Here is a 22,100-nt window from a genome sequence, read left to right as displayed (position 1 = left end):
CAAAACGCAAAACGTCAACGTCAAACCAACACGTGTGTTCTGTCATGGTTCTGTCTCTTCACTCTTCTGTCATCATCGCGTTGTGAACGAAACGATGTTTTAACGCAAAAATACAGTTTATTTCGTTTAAATTATATTAATAACAAACAAAACAGTATGCTTCGGCGACAGGCGCGTTTGCGCCGAGAGTATTTGTATAGGAAAACAGTAGAAGACAAGCAGAAAAGTATTCAAGCTAAGAAAGATCAAATTAAGCGGAGTTTGGAAGAAAACATTCCGATTCATGGTGATTTGAGGAAAGAAGCGCTCGCTCTCCAGAAAAGAATAGACTACGAAGATAAAGGTAAGCTCTTTTTGTGCTAATTTACCGTTTGATTCCTTTTTTTTGTTACAAGAATAATGTGGAATTAAGATTGACCTCCCTCGGTAATTGTAGGAAAATACGGTTTTATTGTTTTTTTATCTGCTCAGTGACTAAACACTTCAATTAGGAATTGAATACATACACATAGGCCTTGGCAAATACAAAGAAGTTAGAACATGGAAAGTTTATTTCTATTTAACATAAAGGCAGAGAGCAGTGGAAGTATTGGTGGGAAGCCCTCAGCAGTGGGGCAGGATAGGCTAAGAACAATAATTAATAACCTAAAGGCATACTTAGATAGTCTTCAGTTTTTACTGACATCATATTTTTATTGATATTCTTTGAATGTGATGTCCAACAAGGTCTAGTATCTTCTTCCATGTACCTATACACGGTGGAAAAAAAAATCTATGTGCCCTGAAGAGCAAATACCTTAAATCCTTTAGTTAGCTAATTGTACTGAAAGGAAACATTCCTTTATTTCAAAAATGAAACAAAACTGCATTTAAGGATCTTCTAAACTTCGCTTGTCTCACCCGCAAATCAAACTAACTAATAATTAAAAAAATAAACACATGCTATTTACAATACAAATCCATAGGATTATTGTTCAGGATAAAATTTGACAAACATTTGGTCTTACACTAATCTGTTGTATGAGGTACCATGAAATATGATATTTATTAACATTACCTAGTACAGTCAACGTCATAAATAAGTGATCACTCTTGTACCTTGTTGACTGAAAGCTTTGGGTACACAAGTTTGTATGGCCATCTCGTACAACAGTACAGCGTAAGGCCAAATGTTTATTAGATAAATTTTATCAGGAACTATAATACTATCGATTCGTATAATAAAATAGCAAGTGTTTATTTTTAATTTTAATTTTTGAATTTTTCCCGGGTGAGACAAGCGAAGCTTAGAAGATCTTTAAATGCAGTTTTGTTTCATTTTTAAAATAAAGGAATGTTTCCTTTCAGTACAATTAGCTAACTAAAGGATTTAAGGTAGTTGCCCTCCAGGGCCCATACATTTTTTCCACCCTGTATAGTATAGTCCTGTCTGCATCATTTCATCACTATTTTTCAAAATAATAAATAAATAAGATAAATTTGAATGATACAGAGAAATTTACATTTTATTCCTTTTTCAAAAGTTATAAGTTCTATTGCTGACAATATGTACTAGTATTATCACTTTGAAACCCAGGAGGTTAAGCTAATTAATAAATAACTCAAGTGTTTTTAAATACAGCCTTTTGCCTTAAGAGGGCAGCATAGCTCCATGCCCAAGCTCGGGGGGGCCCCTTGGACTCTTGACTTACAAACTATAAATGACAAATCAAGAGTATGTTGAATATGAAACATAAGATTTTAAATAGTTGGGGCCCTAGTTTATTTTTTACCCCAGTGGTTACCTAGCTCCTCCACTGGCTCCATGTGGACTATTTTGTATTGACTGAAAAGTTTTTTTTTTTTTCTATTTTTTTTTGAGGCTTAAGTGCACTTGTGTGTAGGGCTTGCAATCCGGATAACCGATATCCATATTATCCGGATATCCGCCCATTTTCAAATCCGGATAGGAAGCTCTTCATTATCCGGATAATTTGGATAATTCGAATATCTGATATTAAGCGCGCGCTCGCGCATTGTGAGAGGTTAGTGTAGTGTATGCATACACACAGATACATTTCTTTTTGTATTAGGAAGGTTTACATGCAATACTTATTAGTTAGGTTCATTCTTAACATCTTGTTTGGTAGTGGCGATGATGAATTTTTGGTAAATGTGTATGTAAGTAATGTATGTGTTTATTTTATTAATATTATTATATTTTATGTATTTTTTCAATCTTCTATATATTTTTTACCTTACATTAGACACACCTGCTTTGATCACCTTTTTTCTTGATTCTATGTTAACATCGTCAGGTCGAATAAGAAGGTAGAAGAAGAGATCGCTTTTTAGCGATTAGACCCCTGTTTTCTCGTCTCCTACCCTACCTTTTATGTTCTGATTTCATTTTATAATGAATGTTTTTTGGTGTTAAATACAATACGCTTTGTATTGTATTGTGTTATTTATTCTTATAATAGAGCAAGAGCCCGCAAGAGCCAGACCTTCGTTATAGTATCGTTATAATCCTTCGTTATAGTCCGACTACAGGACCAGAGCACGAAGCCTATTCCTTTGCAGCGGGGAGTCAGACAAGGAGATGTGATCTCTCCGAAACTGTTCACCGCTGGATTGGAAGATGATTTTAAGGTTCTGGACTGGAAAAGACGAGGCATTAAGAATAATGGGGAGTACTTCACTCACCTTCGATTCGCCGACGATATTGTAGTCATGGCTGAGACTATGGAGGACCTCAGTGCTATGCTCGCTGACCTCAGCAGAGTTGTTTCCGACCGAGTTAGCTTAAAAATAAACATGGACAAGACGAAAGTCATGTCTAATGTTGTGCCAGCTCCCGTAATAGTCGGAGGCTCTGCGCTCGAAATTGTTGACGACTATGTACACCTGGGACAAACGATCCAGTTAGGTAGATCTAACTTCGAGAAAGAGATCACTCGTCGAATCCGACTCGGCTGGGCAGCATTCGGGAAGCTTTGCAGTGTCTTTTCGGCCAAATTACCGCAGTGTTTGAAGTTAAAAGTCTTTGACCAGTGTGTGTTGCCAGTGATGACATACGGATCTGAGACGTGGGCGCCAACGATGGGCCTCATTAGGAAAGCTCAAAGTCACTCAAAGGGCTATGGAGAGGTCTATGCTCGGGGTTTCTCTGCGGGATAGAGTCAGAAATGATATCCGCAGTAGAACTAAGTTTACCGAAATAGCCCGAAGAATTGCGAAACTGAAGTGGCAGTGAGCGTGCTCGCAGGACTGATGGCCAATGGGGTTAAAAGGTTCTCGAATGTCGTCCGCGGAGCGGGAGACGAGCCGTCGGTAGGCCTCCAATAAGATGGAGCGACGACCTGGTTAAGATCGCTGAATTGCGTTGGATGCGGAAAGCACAAGACTGGTCTGAGCGGAGAGCCTTGGGCGAGGCCTAAGTCCAGCAGTGGATGTCTTTCGGCTGACATGATTAATCGAATCTACTCTCGATTCTGAGTATTTCTGAGCAAAGTGCTTTCCGGTTTTCAGCTAATAATATATTAAAAATTAACACCTTGCATAAAAAAAACTTTCAGCCTTTAAAATATAACGAAGGTCTGGCTGTCGTGGGCTCTTGGTCCGTAAGGCAAAATAACAACAAGCAGGAGACAGAGAAGTTATAAAGTGTTTTTAAGTTATTTCACTCGTTAAAGTGACAAAATAATGATTTTTACGTGCGTATAAGACAATCAGTTATTAAGTTAATTAACACGATTCGTCAGATGAAATAAATTTAAAATTGTTTTCAGCGTTTTTTGAAATATTTGGTAAATTATTCAAATTATTCAAAATAACCGGATATCCGGATACTGAGATTTCAAATATCCGAAATATCCGGATAATAAAAAGTTACCGGATAGTGCAAGCCCTACTTGTGTGACTATGCCAGCATCATTGAAAGACTTGATGTCCACATTCATCAAACACTCCTATTGCGATGTCTGGCTAAAAAAGTTACCAGCACAAACTACACATAATAGTATAATAATAATAATATTACCGGCGGCAAACTAGGTTAGGTTTTTATAATATTTTTATTTTGTATGTACTTTTCTGTATTTTACTTTTTATAACTATTATAAAAACCTAAACCTAAGAATGAAAGAAAAATAAAGAATATAATAGCATTCATTCAGACAGTTTAAATAAGTTTTTTTTTTACATATAGTTTAAGTAAGACAATATACAGTGCACTCATTCACTACTAATTTTATTATGCATCGACTCCCTGTCTGTATACCACTAGTTGACAAAGGTATGAAACTGTCTCCATTCCTTTCTATTATTAGTAGCAACTTATATATTTAAAGGCTACATTTAAAACAAAATATTTTTGATTACCTACTTTATGAGAACATTCAACAGGCCAAATGAAGTTAATTTCTCCAAGACACTAGTGGCCTCACTCTTACTATGCGTAGTAACACACACACACACACACACACACACACACACACACACACACACACACACACACACACACACACACACACACACACTCACTCACTCACTCACTCACTCACTCACTCACTCACTCACTCACTCACTCACGCACACGCACACACACACGCACACACACACACACACATCACGCCTGTAACCCAAATGAGGTAGGCAGGGCACACAAAATGTTACCGCTTCGGAGCCAGTTTTAGCAATTTTAGGTTTTAAGTAAAACAATCTAAATGAAATATTCTTAATTTAAGTCCATAACTAACTGTTCTTGATGCAAGTATGGTCTAGGAGTTTAATTCATAAGCCTCCATGGAATCTTATCGAAGGAAAAGGCATTATGATTTTCCTTGTTAATTATTGCGATGTCACTGTGACGTTTACTGTCAAGTTTACTGTGAAATGGTTCCATGGTGGCTCAATTAAAGTCCTTGACCATACATGAAATGAAATGAAGGTAAAAAAATTTAGTTTTTATGTGTCCTTTTTTCACATTTTTTTTTTAGCCAAAAAGTTAGGTAATTAACTGGTAGTTCATTAGAACTGAGCCATCTGTTGAAGTTAATGGAAATCAAGAGAAACATGGTGCATTTAGTAGGTATACATTCACAGGCGGCGTATTAAGCTTCAATAAGTTTTAGATTAAGTATTATAGTGTAGTTTAGAATCAAATTTAACATTTGCATCTGTTCATTAGAGTAAAGAAACCATGAATAAAGAATTGGAAATTATGACAGGTAAAAATTACGCTCATCTGGCTTAACCCTTGAATACTAACCAGTTGAGTGACTCCTTGCGTCTCCAGCCTAAACCAATGATCCTACAAAGATGAAATCTTCCACAGAAGTCCCTTCAATAATGTAAATAAATAAATATCATGGGACACTGGACACCAATTGGTACAGTCACCTGCATTCATATCTGCCACAGAGGAGCGTGCAAAAATATCTCACACGTCCTACCGGCCCTAGACATCAAGTTGTATCAGATATTTACGCACGCTTTGATGTGTCAGATATTGGTGCTGGTGACTGTACCAGTGGTAGATTTTGTTTGACATTCATAAGTGTTTAATCATAGAATATATAATAGTACTGACATACAGAATGGCCACGCTCCACCCTGCACCGGTTCGAGTTACCCCACCCCTCAAGCGCAGATTGCAGGAAAACCGCAGGAAAGCAGTCGGGTGCGCAACGCGATGTATGTCGGTCGCACCGTCGCACGGCACTAAGTTCGGGAGCAATAACTTTGCGAAATGGTGATATACTGTGCATTGTATGGGTGTTTGTCAACAGCCAAAGATAAGAAAAGGAGTTTTTTTTCTATTTCCGAATTACGAAAAAAGGTAGGTAAGGTACCTAACCAACTTTAATTAGCAACATGTACAATGTAGGTATTAGGTAACTGAGGAAAAAACCAATACCTAGGTTTAAAAGTGTGTACCTATAATGTATAAATAGACGTCTTATATTAGTAGGTAGGTATTTGTAAAATTGATTTGTTAATTCTCTATCATAGACCAATATATATCTTATCTACACACACTATACTAATTATATAACAAATTGTCTAAAAGTACTTATCGCGATAAATACATGAAATAATTAGGTACCGAATAATTCGTTCAAGTTTGTAGTCATATATTTATTGTAATTAAAATTTATAATAATAATGCTTAAATACATAGACAGACACATTTTAAGTAGGTTTAAATAAAATATATGATTCACGATTACATTTATTTACACATCTAAGCCATACCTTCATACCCTACAGTACTAGGGTTTTGCGATAGTCAGCCCTGTGTGTCTTACGCACACATTGACGCGTGTACAGACGTCGTCGTGCCTATGTAGGAACAAGAACGCGTATTTTGTATAGCGTGGCCGCCCTGTGGTTTAATGTAATTAAGATATTTTGACTTTGACTTTATACTATGAATAATAATTATTTGTAGAACCCATAAGAGTACTAGGCAGCCGACAAACATACTTAATTAGTTACATGCTAAATACCCAAGACTTGTGAACAGTGGCGTAGCTAGGTAACCTAGGGCCCTGGGGCAAATAAAAAAATGGGCCCACTGCTATCAAAAACTGGTAAGGTTTTTTGAAGTAAAATCATTATATATACAAATACTTTAAAAATCCTAAGCACTTTATCATCAGCTAAAAAGCAGAATTTCGAGGGCCCCCTGAGCTTGAGGGCCCGCTACGCCACTGCTTGTGAACAAACATTCATATTTTACATACAAATATCTGCCCCGGCCAGGTATTGAACCTACCTCAAGCTTCATAGTCAGGTTCTCTAACCACTAGCCAGGCTTATCTGGTCGCCAATGTGGAGAAAGAATAAGGACATATTTTCAAAATTAATGCAGGATGGGGAATGCTTCTATTATGTATCGGAAATAACGAGTTCCTTCTAGTCTCGGGCGTAAACTAGTTCATTGCAACTCACCAAGTATCGGGAACAACCATTTTGCAGCAAAACAGAAACACAACTATGTTCTCTATGATATGCTGACGCAAAATCTTGTCCTTTTTTCGCGTTTTATTACAAATTTGCATTAATTTATTCGTGATTTTTAATATCGTGTTTACTATGTTTCGCAATGATTAGAAACATGTTAGAATATTGCTGCTTGAGCAAATGCCAGTTGTTTTTATTGGTTTGCGATGTTTTTTAACCTTTTAACCGCCATATACCACGGAGGACAGATGGCCATTGGGGATGTGAAGTTCTCGAATGGAGACAGTGCTTCGGCAAGCGCAGCGTAGGACGCCCACTAACGAGATGGACGGATGAGCTGGCTAAAGCTGCAGGTTCACAGTGGATGCAGGCCGCTTCCAATCTAAGGAATTGGAGGTCCATGGGGGAGACTTATGTCCAACATTGGACGTCCTGCAGCTGATATGATGATGATGAACCGCCAAAGTAGTTTGTGCAAGGTAGCATAAGCTGGTCGCCGATTCGTTATAGTGTCGGTTTTCGAACACAGACAGACAGATCAAAGGAATGTCCGGATCGGAAAACACTAACACATTGGCACAAATGTCTCAGTGTGTAGATAAATAAACTTTGCTTAGTTTGGGACTAAGTTAATTGGTGTCAAGTGTCCCATGATATTTATTTATTTACATCATTGAAGGGACTTCTGTGGAAGATTTCAGCTTTGTAGGATCTAGGGTTTAGGCTGGAGACGCGAGGAGTCACTCAACTGTGAGAGTCACTCACTCAAAAATGGGATACCATGATATTTATTTATTAAATACAAATTTCCACAATTTTTATTATTGCTGTAATGGTTGATATCTTAATTCCACATTCACTAAGTATAATGTTTAAGATTAAAATCTAATTAAACATTTATGTAATTAAACACCTAAATCAAAAAGTCTTTCTGAAACAAAAAAACATTGCTAACCCTAATTTCAGGACCTGAAAGAGCAGCGGTGATTGGTGGGTTCAGCGGAGGTACAAACACTCAGAGCTCACAAGATGACGAGTACAGATATGCTGGTGTAGAGGACCCCAAAATCATGATAACCACCTCCAGAGAGCCCAGCGCGAGGCTCAAGATGTTCGTCAAGGAAATCAGGTGAGGATTGGAATTCGCTGTAACTGCTTAAGGTTCCCTAACTGTGGGGTGAAGAACGGAACCGTATTAATATTGCTATATTTTCTGTCTCTCTGTCTACACAGTTACTGTGTATCACATTGGGCCTTTGGCTTTTGGGTTGTTGTATCACTTAAGTGACTGCTGTGGGATATACGTAGGTATAGCGTAAGAGCTTAGTGGATCGTTGCCGGGGCCGAATGTGTTAATGCAGGTGACTGTATTGTGTGTCACGTCACGGCTCAATGTGATACACAGTAACTGTGTAGACAGAAAATATAGCAATATTAATAATAAGTAATACATTTCGGTGCCAGTGACACAACGTCTGTGACTTTTTAGTTCTTACTCCTATGCCTGTGACACGCATGTCAAGTCTAAATAATTCGTACTTCCTAAAGACAGCGTAATAACAAGCATTAAGGACTGTTTCACCATCCATTGATTAGTGTTAACTGATGGTTAAATGATGCCTTCTCCGTCTATTCGAACAAAACAAATAGAGACGAAGAAGAGAATGGATGGTAAAACAGCCCCAAAATGGTTCAACTCACGTTTATAAGTCAAGATCGAAACTGGTCTGCCTATTCCTGAGTTTGTGAGTTGAACACTTTAATTAATGCGTGTCGTGTGTCGCAGGCTGATATTCCCGAACAGCCAGCGCATGAACCGCGGCGGGTACGAGATGTCGCAGCTGATACACGCGTGCCGCGCCAACGGCGTCACCGACTTCATCGTCGTGCACGAGCACCGCGGCGTGCCCGACGCGCTCGTCAGTATCATTATTATTAGCCCTTTCCGACCCAGCAGAGTATGAAATCATCATCCCAGCCTATATACGTCCCACTGCTGGCACAGGCCTCCTTCAGAACAAGAGGGCTTGGGCCATAGTTCCCACGCGGGCCCAGTGCGGATTGGGAACTTCGCACGCACCATTGAATCGCTTCGCAGGTTTGTGCAGGTTTCCCCACGATGTTTTCCTTCACCGCAAAGCTCGTGGTAAATTTCAAATGTAATTCCGCAAATGAATTTCGAAAAACTCAGAGGTGCGAGCTGGGGTTCGAACCCACGACCCTCTGCTTGAGAGGCGATAGGTCAAACCACTAGGCCACCACGGCTTCACCAGAGTATGAAATGAGTTGCGACAATGTACTTTATGCACAATCCATGTCGAGTTCAAAATTCAAATGCAAGAGTTACGGCAGTGGACCTTTATGTACAATCCATGTCAAATAGGGAATATTACTGCAATTTTCTGCCGTCGGAGTGCAGCACTATCACAAAACCGTAAACTGTTTTTGAGTATCTTAAATGCCATAACATCATATTATTTCAATTATTTTTTTACTAATAAATATATCATGATTTTTAAAGGTACTAATACTCTTTGGTCATGATCTGTCATGGCGACAAAATGTAAAGAGAACTGACGTTACAGTTTGATTAATTCGAGTTAACACTTGGCAGATGGGCGGGCCTTCAGTCAATTTTCAACTTTGACGTCATACAAATAAAGCCATTTTTAGTACACCGCTACCCACGTTTACAGTTTAAAATTGACTGAAGGCACGCCCGCTGTCAAGTGTTAACTCCAAGTAATCGTACTGTATCATGGGTTTGCGCTAGTGTCGCCCCCTGTGCAAAGCTTTGCCTATACACCCTATTCAAATTCAAATGTAATTAACCCGCACGATCGCAACGGCTCGATTCGAAAGTGTTAAAGCTCGAAAAAGTGAGCTGTTTTGGTTTTTTCTTACGAGCGTATCAGTCTCCCATACATTCATTATTATCGCATTATTCTGCGAGTGTTCCGGAAGTAGGCCGCAAAGGGCTGTTTTACATATTAATCTTTTATACTACCAACGCGTGCGACAAAAACCATCATTGCCAATAGTCCGTGAGGTCAGCCCCAAATTGCCTATGCAACATGACATCACGATAAGATGCATGGCACACGGTAGAGAAAATTGTGCTGAGCGAGAATCAAAAGACTATCGCACCTAAAATTTGCCGAAGTTTGAAAAATTTCCTTCATTTTGAGTCAAGGAATTTTAAACCACTTGCTTCTTAGACCTCTTGCTACTTAAGCCAATTGCTAATTTGCTTCTTAGATCGGCTGCTTTAAGACGAAATGATACTAACCCAGGAAAACTGTTTTTCTACTAAGATATTTCAATAGGTAACGAAAAAGATTATCAAGTCTATTTAATACTTCCACAAATTTCCTATTTCAAACCTGTTGCCTCCCCCCAGGTGGTGTGCCACCTCCCGTATGGTCCGACGGCGTCGTTCACATTATCCGGTGTGGTGATGCGACACGACATACCGGACCTGGGCCCGATGTCCGAACAGTTCCCGCATCTGATCTTCCACAACTTTAAAACTGACCTTGGTAAGTGTTAAGTTACCTAAAGTACTTTTATTTTACCGAAAATTATGTAAAGTATTGAATTTTACTGTATTTTACCAGAGTAATGTTACCGGTCTATATTGCTACATTTCATTCGGAAAGAATTGTATGCATTAATAATTGTTCTTCGCTCAGGTTCACTTTGTCCACATTCCCAGTTCGTCCACATACCAATCCCAAACTGTCCACTTCTTATCTCACCACATTCCCAACTCGTCAACATTCCCAACTCGTCCATATTCCCAACTCGTCCACATTCCCAACTCGTCCACATACCCAACTCGTCCACATACCCAACTCGTCCACATACCCAACTCGTCCACATTCCCAACACGTCCACATTCCCAACTCGTTAACATTCCCAACTCGTCCACATTCCCAACGCATCCACATTCCCAACTCGTCCACATTCCCAACTCGTCCACATTCCCAACTCGTCCACATTCCCAACTCGTCCACATACCCAACACGTCCACATTCCCGACTTGCAAGCATTCCCAAGTCGCCCACACTCCCAAATTGGGTACCTTAAGTTTTTATATTTTTTACACCGACACTACATACACACACGTAAGTACGTACGGCGACATTTGACAACTGACAGCTGTCAATACGAACTCTTTTTTTTAATTCAAACAGACTATGGCACAAAACCTATTAATCTCACGAAACATTTTTTGGTTGCCGAAATAAAGTTTTAATTTATTTTTACAAAAAACGGAAAGTGAAAAAAAAATATCTATCTACAGGAGTGAGCTACATTAAGTCTACTATCGATAAAAAATATAATATGGACCATCGTAGAAAACTTAAGGTACCCAATTGTCAATTGACCGCGGTTGTGATTGGTATATTAAGTGAGCCAATCGCCAGCAAGACTATGACGACAAAAGATTGTGAGGATGACTGATTGTTTTACAGGCTTGAGAACGATGAGCATCCTGAAGTACCTGTTCCCGGTGCCAAAAGCTGACTCCAAGCGGGTGGTCAGCTTTGCCAACAATGACGACTATATCAGCTTCCGACAGCATACGTACAAGAAGGTAAACTTGACTAGCTATGTAGATGATGGTATGGCATGGATGATGGAAACTACATTTAGTTAAAATACACCCTAAGATCATTGTAGCAAGGCAAAGGAAAGGCAGCCCGTAGTTTTAACTAAATGCATACGTCAGAAAATCTCCAATCCCCAAATTTCTAAGTTTCAAATTGTAAACAAAAGGACGAGGGTCCACCAAAGAGGAAACCAATGGGGATCAACAAAAAAAGCCTGACCGAAGAATCCCACAGAGCCATCGGTAGAATGCATCACCCAAAAACCTAAGTTTTTTTTATTAAGAGAGATCATGGGATGAGAGAGTCATCTAATGGGAAATGATCACCTCACCACTGCCAACGAGTACCAACTGCTCAAAGAGTCATTGGTCCGTTGCCGGCCTTTTAAGAAAGAATAAGCCCTTTTCTTGAAAGCCCATGTCATAGTAAGTTTGCGCATTAGGCCTTATGAGAGAGAGAGAGAGAGAGAGAGAGAGAGAGACATTTATTTACACATATTCGATACACATAAAAATACATTAGATGGAGAGAAAAAAATAATAATAATAACATCGAATAGTATAAAGTGGACCCCACTCAGCATACTGTTCACAATTGTTTTTCAGGCTGGCAAGGACATAGAGCTGACTGAGATCGGCCCCCGCTTCCAGATGAAGCTATATGAGATAAAGCTGGGCACTCTGGAGGCGCTGGACGCGGCCGATACAGAGTGGGCGCTGCGGCCCTACATGAATACGGCCGCTAAGCGCCGCTTCCTTAGCGCCGACGACGGCTGGCAGGACCAGTCACAATAAATAATAATATAAAATATCTGGACTTTCATTTAAACATTTTCATTTGTATTTTATGTTCTAGATGACTCCTAAGCTATACCATCAGCCAAATAAGTGGTCTATCTGTTTTTAAACAAGTTCCTATCAAATGAACCATGGTTCTTGTAATTATTAGCTTTATGATAATTTATTTATTTATTTGTTGCTGTTTATCTCACTCTCTGTGTATCTGTTTTCTGTATCGCTTACTATGTCTGGTGTACAATAAAGAGTCTTTGTATTGTATTGTATGAATAAGTCGCTAAAGTCGAACTTTCAAGTTGACAGACACGTCTATTGGCATTATTGTTTTATGACGTGGTGCAAACGATTATTAACTTTAGGGTGGTAGACCACATATCTGGCTGATATAAGGTTCCTCGTTGCCTTTAGACTTACCTCTTAAGATAGGCCCCTCAAATGAATCTGTACGAGATCTTATCCTTAAGAAAAACTAAATCTTATTTTTTAAAGTAAGTGTTGGCTTTTTAAAACTTAAACAAAAACATTCGCGCTCTTTTTTAATTTAGGACAAAGGTGTTAAGATAGATAAAACGTTTATTTGTTACTGCAACCACAAACAATCAAAATTACAGAAATTAAAAAAAGAACAGTCCTAACTTAAAAGCTGTGTTAGACCATGTTAGACATAGGATATAGGACAAATGTCAACTTTTCTTGATTGACATTGTTTAAATTTTTTTTTTAATCCAATTTGACATGGATCTTGGGATTCTGCTCGTCGCTGTGTTGGTAGACACACGCGCTCAGGTGAGTAATTTTGAAAAAAAACCGTTTTAGGTGGGATTTTCTGGGTAGTTTTGCTTTCTTTTTGTATGTTAGATAGTTGTTGTTAATTACATCTATTAAATAGTTCTTTCCAATCGGATTATTTCCCAAAATGTCCGATAAGGAACCTCCTGATCGAGGGAGGCCATTGTCAAATATAAATAATGAAGGGAATTCTGTGACGTTTTCCGACGCCATTGACGATTCTCTTTTTTCTTCATCACAATCAGACAATAATGGGGCTATTAATAATAATAGGAAACGAATGGCGTCGATTATTTTTTCCAGTCCCAGAAAAACAAAAAATCCAGGAGATAGCTATCAAAATTTATATGTATCCCCTGAGTATGATCCAGATGACCCCCAATTGAAATATCGGGAAACTGATAAGGGTCCTTTCTTGATCCATATTAGTAAGATGGAACCGGAATTGTCATCAGGCCTGTCCTTACAGGTTTTAAAAGTGGCCCAATTACTTCACAAATATAAGGTTCAGGCTATTGTGGAAGGCTCGATTAAGTCAGTTGGTCGCAACAAAGTAGCTGTGAATTTTAAATCGGCTTTGGATGCCAATAATTTCCTTTCTGTTAGTTTTCTACCAGAAAACAAATTATCGGCTTCCATTCCTAGATATCATGTATCTCGCATGGGCGTGGTTAGAGATATCCCCACGGAATGGTCTCTGGAAGAGTTGGTTGAAGGATTGCATTTTCCGTCCGGTTTAGAATCAGAATTTAGTGGAAGAATCATTAAAGCCCGCCGTTTATCAAGGAAAGTTCACAGAGATGGTCAGCCTCCGGAATGGATTCCCTCAAAAACCGTTGTACTAACATTTCACTCCCAAATATTACCGGAAAGAATATTCATCTATAACTCATCTATCCCGGTATACACTTACTCGCTCCCGTCGATTCAGTGCAGAAGATGTTGTAGGTTCGGTCACATTGCTGCAAAGTGTAGGTCCAAACCTATCTGCTATCGTTGTGCCCAACCTCATTCCGGTGAGTCATGTTCCATCTCTGACGATAATAGTAGTTGTGTTTTATGTCTCGGCCGCCATAATGCTACAGATCAAACCTGCCCTGAACATTCCCGCCAGAAAGCTATTAAAGTGGTCATGTCTGAAGAAAATATTGGTTACATAGAGGCATCTCAACGTTTCCGTCCGGCTCGGATGTCCTACTCCGCTGCTGCTCAAAAAGTTCCATCTCCTCCCCAAAGGTTAATCCCTTCTCTTCCTCCGATTCCCAATTACATCCATGTTGATGCTGGTTCCTCGGCGCAAAAATCTTACAGAAAAACTATTTATACCCAAAGAAAACCTCGCCGTCTACAGTCTCAAATGTATGATGTTCAAGCTCACAAAGAAATTACTAGTACGCCCCGTTCATCGCTTCCTAATGGGTGCGCTCTGAATGATAATTTTAACGAGTCCCCTAACGACAATTTCTTAGACCATCTTACTGGTTTATTAGTTAATCTAATTCACAAATTTAGTGACACTCTACCGAACAACGTCCGATCTCAACTTCAATCAATAGTTCCCTTAATCACTAATAATGGACATTCTGCAATGGAATGTTCAGAGCATTTCTAATAAAAAATCAGAACTCATCTTTTTACTAAACAAATATAAACCCATCGTTCTGCCCTCTCGGAGACATGGTTAAAGCCAGGTCGTCGCTTCAGGGTTCCTGGCTTTGCTTGTTTCCGGGATGACAGAGATGATGGGTATGCTGGTTGTGCTCTCCTTATAAACAGATCTTTTACGTATTCCGTTCTCTCTCTTCCCAATCATAGTCCTGGCTTAAATATAGTTGCTGCCAGATTACTTGACTTTTCTTTTATTTCTGTATATATTCCTCATCCAAACTAAATCTACTAGTTGAATTTAAAACTATTTTATCCTCCATCCCTTCCCCTTTCATTATCTTAGGTGACTTCAACTGTAAAAACACTTTATGGGGTTCAGCTTCGTGTGACCCAAATTCATATACGCTTCTAGACATTTTGGACGATTTAAATTTGTATGTTATAAATGACGGTTCTCCCACTAGGCGAGTATCTCCTATTCAAAACGCTAGTGCAGTAGACCTAACTATTGTTTCTGCAAATCTGGCTACTTCTTTTTCATGGAAAATTTTAAATCAATCATTTAGTAGCGATCATTTTCCTATTCTTTCTTCGATCCAAAAATCCTTTCCTCCTCCCTTCATTACTCCCCCTTTATTAAAATATAAAATTAATCAGGCTGACTGGGGTGAATTTTCTTCTAATTTAGATAAAAATATTAATACCCTTCCAGATATATATGATGATAATTTTGTTCATGTTTATGATAGTTTCGTTAAATGTCTTCTCGCTGCTGCAGATGCAGCAATTCCTTTAAAAAATTCTGCTCGTAATAAAATCCCTTCTCCTCCGTGGTGGGATTCAGAATGTACTAACATTGTTCGTGAGCGCAATTTGGCTGAAAATAGATATTCTGACAATCTTACCATGGATAACTATTTGTTATTCAAAAAATCCTCTGCAAAAGCGAAGAGACTGTTATCTAAAAAGAAAAAAGAGGGTTGGTCTAATTTTTGTAAATCTTTATCTCCCCGGACCCCGTCCACTTTAGTCTGGAAAAAATTCAAGGCATTTCGCCGGAGTTTAAGTGTCAATGATGCTATATCCAATGATACAGATCCGTGGCTAGCTGAATTTTTAGATAAACTCTCTCCTCCTTTTGTTCCCTCTGAGGACCTTTTTCCTCCAGTTCCCCCATCTCTTCCCTCTATGGATAGAATGAATGACTTATTCTCTTATGCGGAGCTGTTATGTGCCCTAGACCATTTAAAAGACTCTTCTCCTGGGATCGACGGGATCCCATATTCTTTCATTGTGAAATCCTCGAAGTCTGCTAAACTAATCTTTTTAAAAATTATTAATCATATTTTTATAACTGGTATAATTCCCTCCTCCTGGAAAACTCAAATCATTATCCCTATCTTAAAGCCTGGAAAGGATCCTAACGATCCTTCATCTTATCGCCCAATAGCTCTATCCTCAGTGTTAGCAAAAATATTGGAACATCTGATTAAAAATAGATTAGAATGGATCGTGGAAAACAGAAATATTCTAGCTAAGTCCCAGTTTGGTTTCGTAAAGGAATGGGTACTTCTGATAGTCTCAGTATTTTAACATCTGATATACGTATTGCTTTTAGTAAAAATGAAAGTGTTGTGGCTGTGTTTTTGGACATTTCTGCTGCTTATGATAGTGTCAACCTATCCATTCTCAGACAGAAATTACTCCAGTTGGATATTCCAACTAGATTGGTTAATATCATCTGTAGCTTACTAATGTCTCGTTTGATTCGTGTACGCATTAATGGAAATTTACTTCCTCCAAGACTTGTGTGGAACGGGTTACCTCAAGGGTCGGTGTTAAGCCCATTACTGTATAGCCTTTATACTGTAGACCTGGAGCCTGCTGTATCCTGTTTCTGTAATATCTTACAATATGCAGATGATATTGTATTATATTGTAATAATTCCTCCCTTACTCACTGTTCTAATAAATTAAATTTGGCTCTGTATTATCTAAATGATTGGCTTGATCTCATGGTCTTTCATTGTCAATTCCTAAGTGCAATGCAGTTGTTTTCTCCAGGAAAAGAAATTTACCTGCTCTTAATCTATCTATCAATGACCAACAGATTTTAATCTTGGATAAAGTAAAATTTTTAGGGGTTCACCTAGATTCTAAACTTTCAGGGGTTTATCACTTGAATTATATTATTAATAAATGTGAGAAAAGTATAAACGTCCTTCGCTCTCTATCTGGTGTGAGATGGGGAGCTCATCCTTACACTCAAAAAATCCTTTATAACGCAATAGTTCGCAGTCATTTTGATTACGCCTGTTTTGTTTTAGAACCTTGTAGTAAATGTCGTTGGCAAAACTGGATCGAATTCAGTCTAGGTGCCTGCGCATAATATCTGGTGCTATGAAGTCATCCCTATAAATGCATTACAGGTTGAATGTGTTGATCCTCCTTTATTTCTTCGTCGTCAGTATTTAGCGGACAGGTTTTTTCTAAACATATCTCAATATCTTTCTCATCCATTGATGGCTAAATGTAAAAAATTGGCAGAACTCTCTTCTTCCTCTAGATATTGGGTGAATAAAGCTCTCCCTCCCCTTGTTAAATCTTATAAAAAGTATGCCCCTATTCCTACATTTAAGTTGTGTAAAAACCCAATTTTTTGTTTCGATTACGACAGTTTAATTTTCCAACCAAATGTTATCTTTGATTTAGGAATTCATAAAAAATCTCCGAGTGCCAACTCGGAATTTATTGAAATTATGAATAGTAAATTTAAGAACTGGCTAAGAATATTCACGGACTCCTCAAAAATATCTAATGTTGATTTTGTAGGGTCAGCTGTTTGGACTCCCAAATTTAAAATTATTCTAAATTTTAAAAGCCCTCCTCATTGTTAAATTTTTTCTGGTGAAGCGGTGGCTTTATTTGAAGCTGTATCTTACATTAAATCTCATAATCTTAATAAAACTATAATCCTGTCTGATTCGTTAAGTTGTTTACAAGATTTGGTGGCTTTTCCTTTTCACTCTAGAGATAACTTTTATTTGACGCTAAAAATCAAAGATGCTCTTCGTGATTGTCATCTAGCCAATCTTGAAGTTGTTATTGCGTGGATTCCGAGTCACTGTGGTATTGTGGATAATGAGATAGCTGATTTGTGTGCTAGACAAGCAATTCATCTAGGTTCGTCTGACTACAATGAATGCTTTAGCCGTGACATTAAGGCCCTTGTGAAACCTCAAATGTTTGAAGTTTGGAATGATTTGTGGCAATCATCTCGGCTAATTAAGGGAAGACATTTTGGAAACCTTCAATCATCTATTCCTACGAGACCATGGTTTTTTATTAATAGAGAATTTTCTAAGTTAAATACCTCCATCATTATTAGGTTAAGACTGGGTCATTTTTGTTCTCCTGTATTTTTAGCAAAGCTTCGAATAAGGGACAATGCCATCTGTGAATGTGGTTTGGCTGATGGAACTCTGGAACATATGTTTTTGGAATGTACAAAAATATCTGTTCCTTTATATAGTATCCTCCCTCGTGATGTTATTCGTCCTATTAATATTAATTTTCTCCTAACTTTAGTGTTCTCTCCATTTTGTGAAATTTTAGACAAATTTTTGACTAAAAATAAAATAAAATTATAAATGTAGTCTTTTTTTTTTTTTTTTTTTTTTTTGTGTTCATTCTTGTTTCAAAGTTTTACTACCTGTAGTGAACTGTCATATCTTAGCTTACTGTATCTCATCATCTAATTATTTCATGTATTGACCACTTGGCTTCCTTGGTGACAGCACGTGTTTGTGTCGGACCTACGAAATTTTGTGGCCTAGTGCTATTTTTTACGTGTTTTGTTGTGTGACCCACCAGTATCGTCGTTCAGTAAGTGTTTTAACAAATACCCGTACGCTGCTAACCCCGCAATGTCGCATATCCCCCAAAACCTCCAGACATAACCTCTGTTAGGGAACCGGTTTCCATCGGCGCACCGATGAACTTGTCGCAAGACAGCCAATCGGAGGTGTCGATGGACGCCGAAATAACTCTACTGGGGCAAAAAGGAGGGCTACGGTGCTGGATGGATCCCAGCCCCCAACTAAGTTGGGGACCAGGGCTCCTTCCGACTCCATAGCCCACCTTTACGAACATCCGGACCTAAAAAATGGACGTAAATACACGTCAAACGACGGAGGTCCTTTCCTTGTCCATGTATCCAAGTCAGAATCAGATCCCTCCGCTGGTACTACCCAAATCCTATCAAATTTGGACAAGTGATGGTAAACTCGCGTATACAGAACATAGCGCGAGATGGTATCAAAAAAGTAGGTGAACCGTGTTAGTGTAGAGTTTAACTCCGCAGAGGCAGCTAATACTTTTTATCGGACCCACTACTCGCATCTAAAAATTTCGAGGCTACCATCCCAACGTTTAATATATCACACATGGTATTGTCAGGGGAGTACCCACGGATCTAGCGCTGGATGCTTTTGTCAATGATGTGGAGCTTCCTTCTGGCTGTGGGGCATCCTTAAAGCCAGGCGACTTAACCGAAAAGTACACAAACCCGACGGCATTGAGTGATCCCTACAGGTACTGTGGTGATAACTTTTAGCGGACAAGTTTTGCCAGCCAGAATTTTCTGCTGTTACACATCGTTAGTAGTAGAAGTATCTTTTGCCACAATACAGTGTCACAGCTGCTGTAAATTCGGACACGTAGCGGATCAATGTCGATCAAAACCAAAATGCTTCAAATGTGGCCAAGAGCATACAGGCAAACATGTACTGTGCAGGAAGACTTTAGCGTTTTGTCTGTTCTGCTCAGGCAGGCACTTTGCTACACACAAGACCTGTCCAGAACACACTCGTCAACAGGCTATCAAAGCAGCAATGTCTGACGACAACATCTCTTACTCTCAGGCTTGCGAAAAGGTTCCCCCCGTGTTAAGAGATCCTACGCAGACGCGGCTCAGAGCCCCCTATTCCCAAACTGATCCTATGCCTCAAACCCAACACTCTGCCTTCCCACCCACACTCAAAGTCCATCCCAAAGTTTAGGAAAACGGTCTACATACCAAGGTCCCCCCATCGTCCTCTATCACAAGGATATGACCGTGCCGCTCACGAAGCCCTAATTAGAGACCGCAACCCCCCTCCTCCGAAGGAATGGTGCCGCCCTCCGGCCCCCAGGCTCCCCGCCCTCCTCCCCCTTTCAGTCCCCCCCAACGATAACCTGCTGGACGTCCTTCTATCCTTGCTGATCAATATGTTCAGCAAAATGGATGATTTCCCCTACCGCCCAACGTCGCCAACAAACTTTCACAATTTCTCCAAGTTGTAAATGTTCCATCTCATCCAGTGGAACAGTCACAGTCTCCGCCCTAAAAAACACGAAATTTTGCAAATGGTATCCTCGTATGACCCTACTGTCTTTGCCATATCGGAGACCTGGTTGGTTCCGGGAGCCGGTTCCGGGTGCCTGGCTTCTCGTGCCTCCGACATGACAGAGATGATGGCTACGCAGGAGCCGCCCTTCTCATCAAATCTTCTGTCACGTATAATCGTATAACTCTTCCCCCTATCCCTTACGGCATTAATGCAGTCGCCGCCAAGATCATGGACTTTACCGTTCTTTCGATCTATATTTACGATCCGCTCTCCATTAATATCTCAGACCTCGAGCACATATTTTCCGCCCTTCCGGGCCCATTCCTCATTTTAGGTGACTTTAACTGTCATCATCTCATGTGGGGAAGCGCCGATTACGACGCCTTAGCCTGTGATCTCGTTGACCTGATGGAGGACAAAAACATCTGCCTACTCAATGATGGTTCTCCGACGCGCAGAACGGCACCAGGCCTGAACTCTAGTGCCGTCGATCTTTCCCTGTGCTCTCCACATTTTGGCACCCTTCTCTCGTGGTCTGTGCTCCAGGATTCCCACGGTAGTGATCACCTTCCAATCTTAATATCCTTCCCTACATCCTTTTCCCAACCCAGTACTCCCCAAATTCTAATAGGTACCACCTGTCCAAGGCTGATTGGGACCAGTTCGCGGCGGACTTGGATGCAGCAGTCAGCAAGATGCCCATTGTCTTACCAGAAAACGCCTGTATTTGTCATGACAACCTGATCGAGGCCTTCATAGTTGCAGCTGACAAAAATATTCCGCCTAAAAAACGTTATAAGGCTAGGTCCTCCCCACCTTGGTGGGACTCTGAATGTACGGACATGATTCGCCTAAGGAACGAGGCCGAGAAAGCGTATTGTGGAAACATGTCCCTGGATAACTTTCTCGCATTCAAAAAGACCGCGGCTCAGGCGAAACGTTTGTTCAAAAAAAAAGAAAATTTGGATGGATAAACTTCTGCCAAAGTATCTCGCCCCGCACTCCATCAACTGTTCTATGGAAAGCCATAAAACGTTTTAGAGGTTCAGTCATAGCCCGAGATGCGCCTAGTAACGACTCCTCAGTTTGGCTCACGGCATTTATAGACACCCTGTCTCCCCCACTGTCCCCCATGTTAACTCCCTCCCTTCCCCCTATCCTTTGAATTGCCCTCATAATAATCTCGACCAACCGTTTTCGTGGTTAGAACTTTTGGCATCGTTAGACCACCTCAAGAACTCGGCTCCTGGTCCAGATAGTATCCCGTACGCTTTTCTTGCAAATCTGGCCAGGTTACCAAAAATACTTTCTAGACCTTTTAAACCATTTCCTCGACCTGGGTTTCGTTCCAGAGGCTTGGAAAAAACAAATTATCATCCCTCTACATAAACAAGGGAAAGATCCCCTCCTTCCTTCCTCCCACCGTCCAATCGCCTTATCATCCTGCCTTCTCAAATCCTAGAGCACATGATTAAGAAACGCCTGGAGTGGTTCGTAGAATCAAATAAAATACTGTCCAAAAGCCAGTTTGGTTTTCGGAGAGGAATGGGCACCATGGATAGTCTCTCGATTTTAACAACTGACATCAGGATCTCCCTCTCAAGGAACGAGTTCCTTGTTGGCGTATTCTTGGACGTATCATCCGCGTATGATAGTGTCATACTCTCCTTACTCAGAGATAAACTATCTAAGCTGAGTCTGCCGCAGAAGCTGACGCATTTCATATGCATCTTCCTAATGGAACGATCCATCGAGGTGAGACATAATGGTTCCCATTCCACTCCGAGGCTAATCTGGCAAGGTCTTCCACAAGGATCCGTATTAAGTCCCTTGCTCTACAGCTTGTACACCCACGACCTTGACGAGGCTGTTTCACCGTTCTGCAACATACTGCAATACGCAGACGACATAGCTTTGTACGCATCGTCCCATTCCGTCGAAGTAGCACCTGC

General features: G+C 40.0%; 2 protein-coding genes across 2 annotated transcripts in view; both read left to right on the top strand.

Annotated features, from left to right (window-relative positions):
* LOC141442430 (NADPH-dependent diflavin oxidoreductase 1) overlaps positions 1-22,100 on the top strand; it is a 35,660-nt gene that overhangs the window by 1,919 nt on the left and 11,641 nt on the right. The gene's annotated exons all lie outside the window — the stretch shown is intronic.
* On the top strand, positions 47-12,374 carry LOC141442438 (U3 small nucleolar ribonucleoprotein protein IMP4). The gene is made up of 6 exons (XM_074107426.1): positions 47-343; positions 7,915-8,077; positions 8,735-8,867; positions 10,349-10,487; positions 11,427-11,548; positions 12,170-12,374. The coding sequence occupies exons 1-6, from the start codon at positions 157-159 to the stop codon at positions 12,356-12,358; spliced, it is 933 nt and encodes a 310-aa protein (XP_073963527.1). The 5' UTR covers positions 47-156; the 3' UTR covers positions 12,359-12,374.

This window comes from Choristoneura fumiferana, chromosome 25 (assembly GCF_025370935.1).
Source record: "Choristoneura fumiferana chromosome 25, NRCan_CFum_1, whole genome shotgun sequence".
NCBI classification, from domain to species: Eukaryota; Metazoa; Arthropoda; class Insecta; order Lepidoptera; family Tortricidae; genus Choristoneura; species Choristoneura fumiferana.
This window is presented reverse-complemented; position numbering and strand designations above follow the sequence as displayed.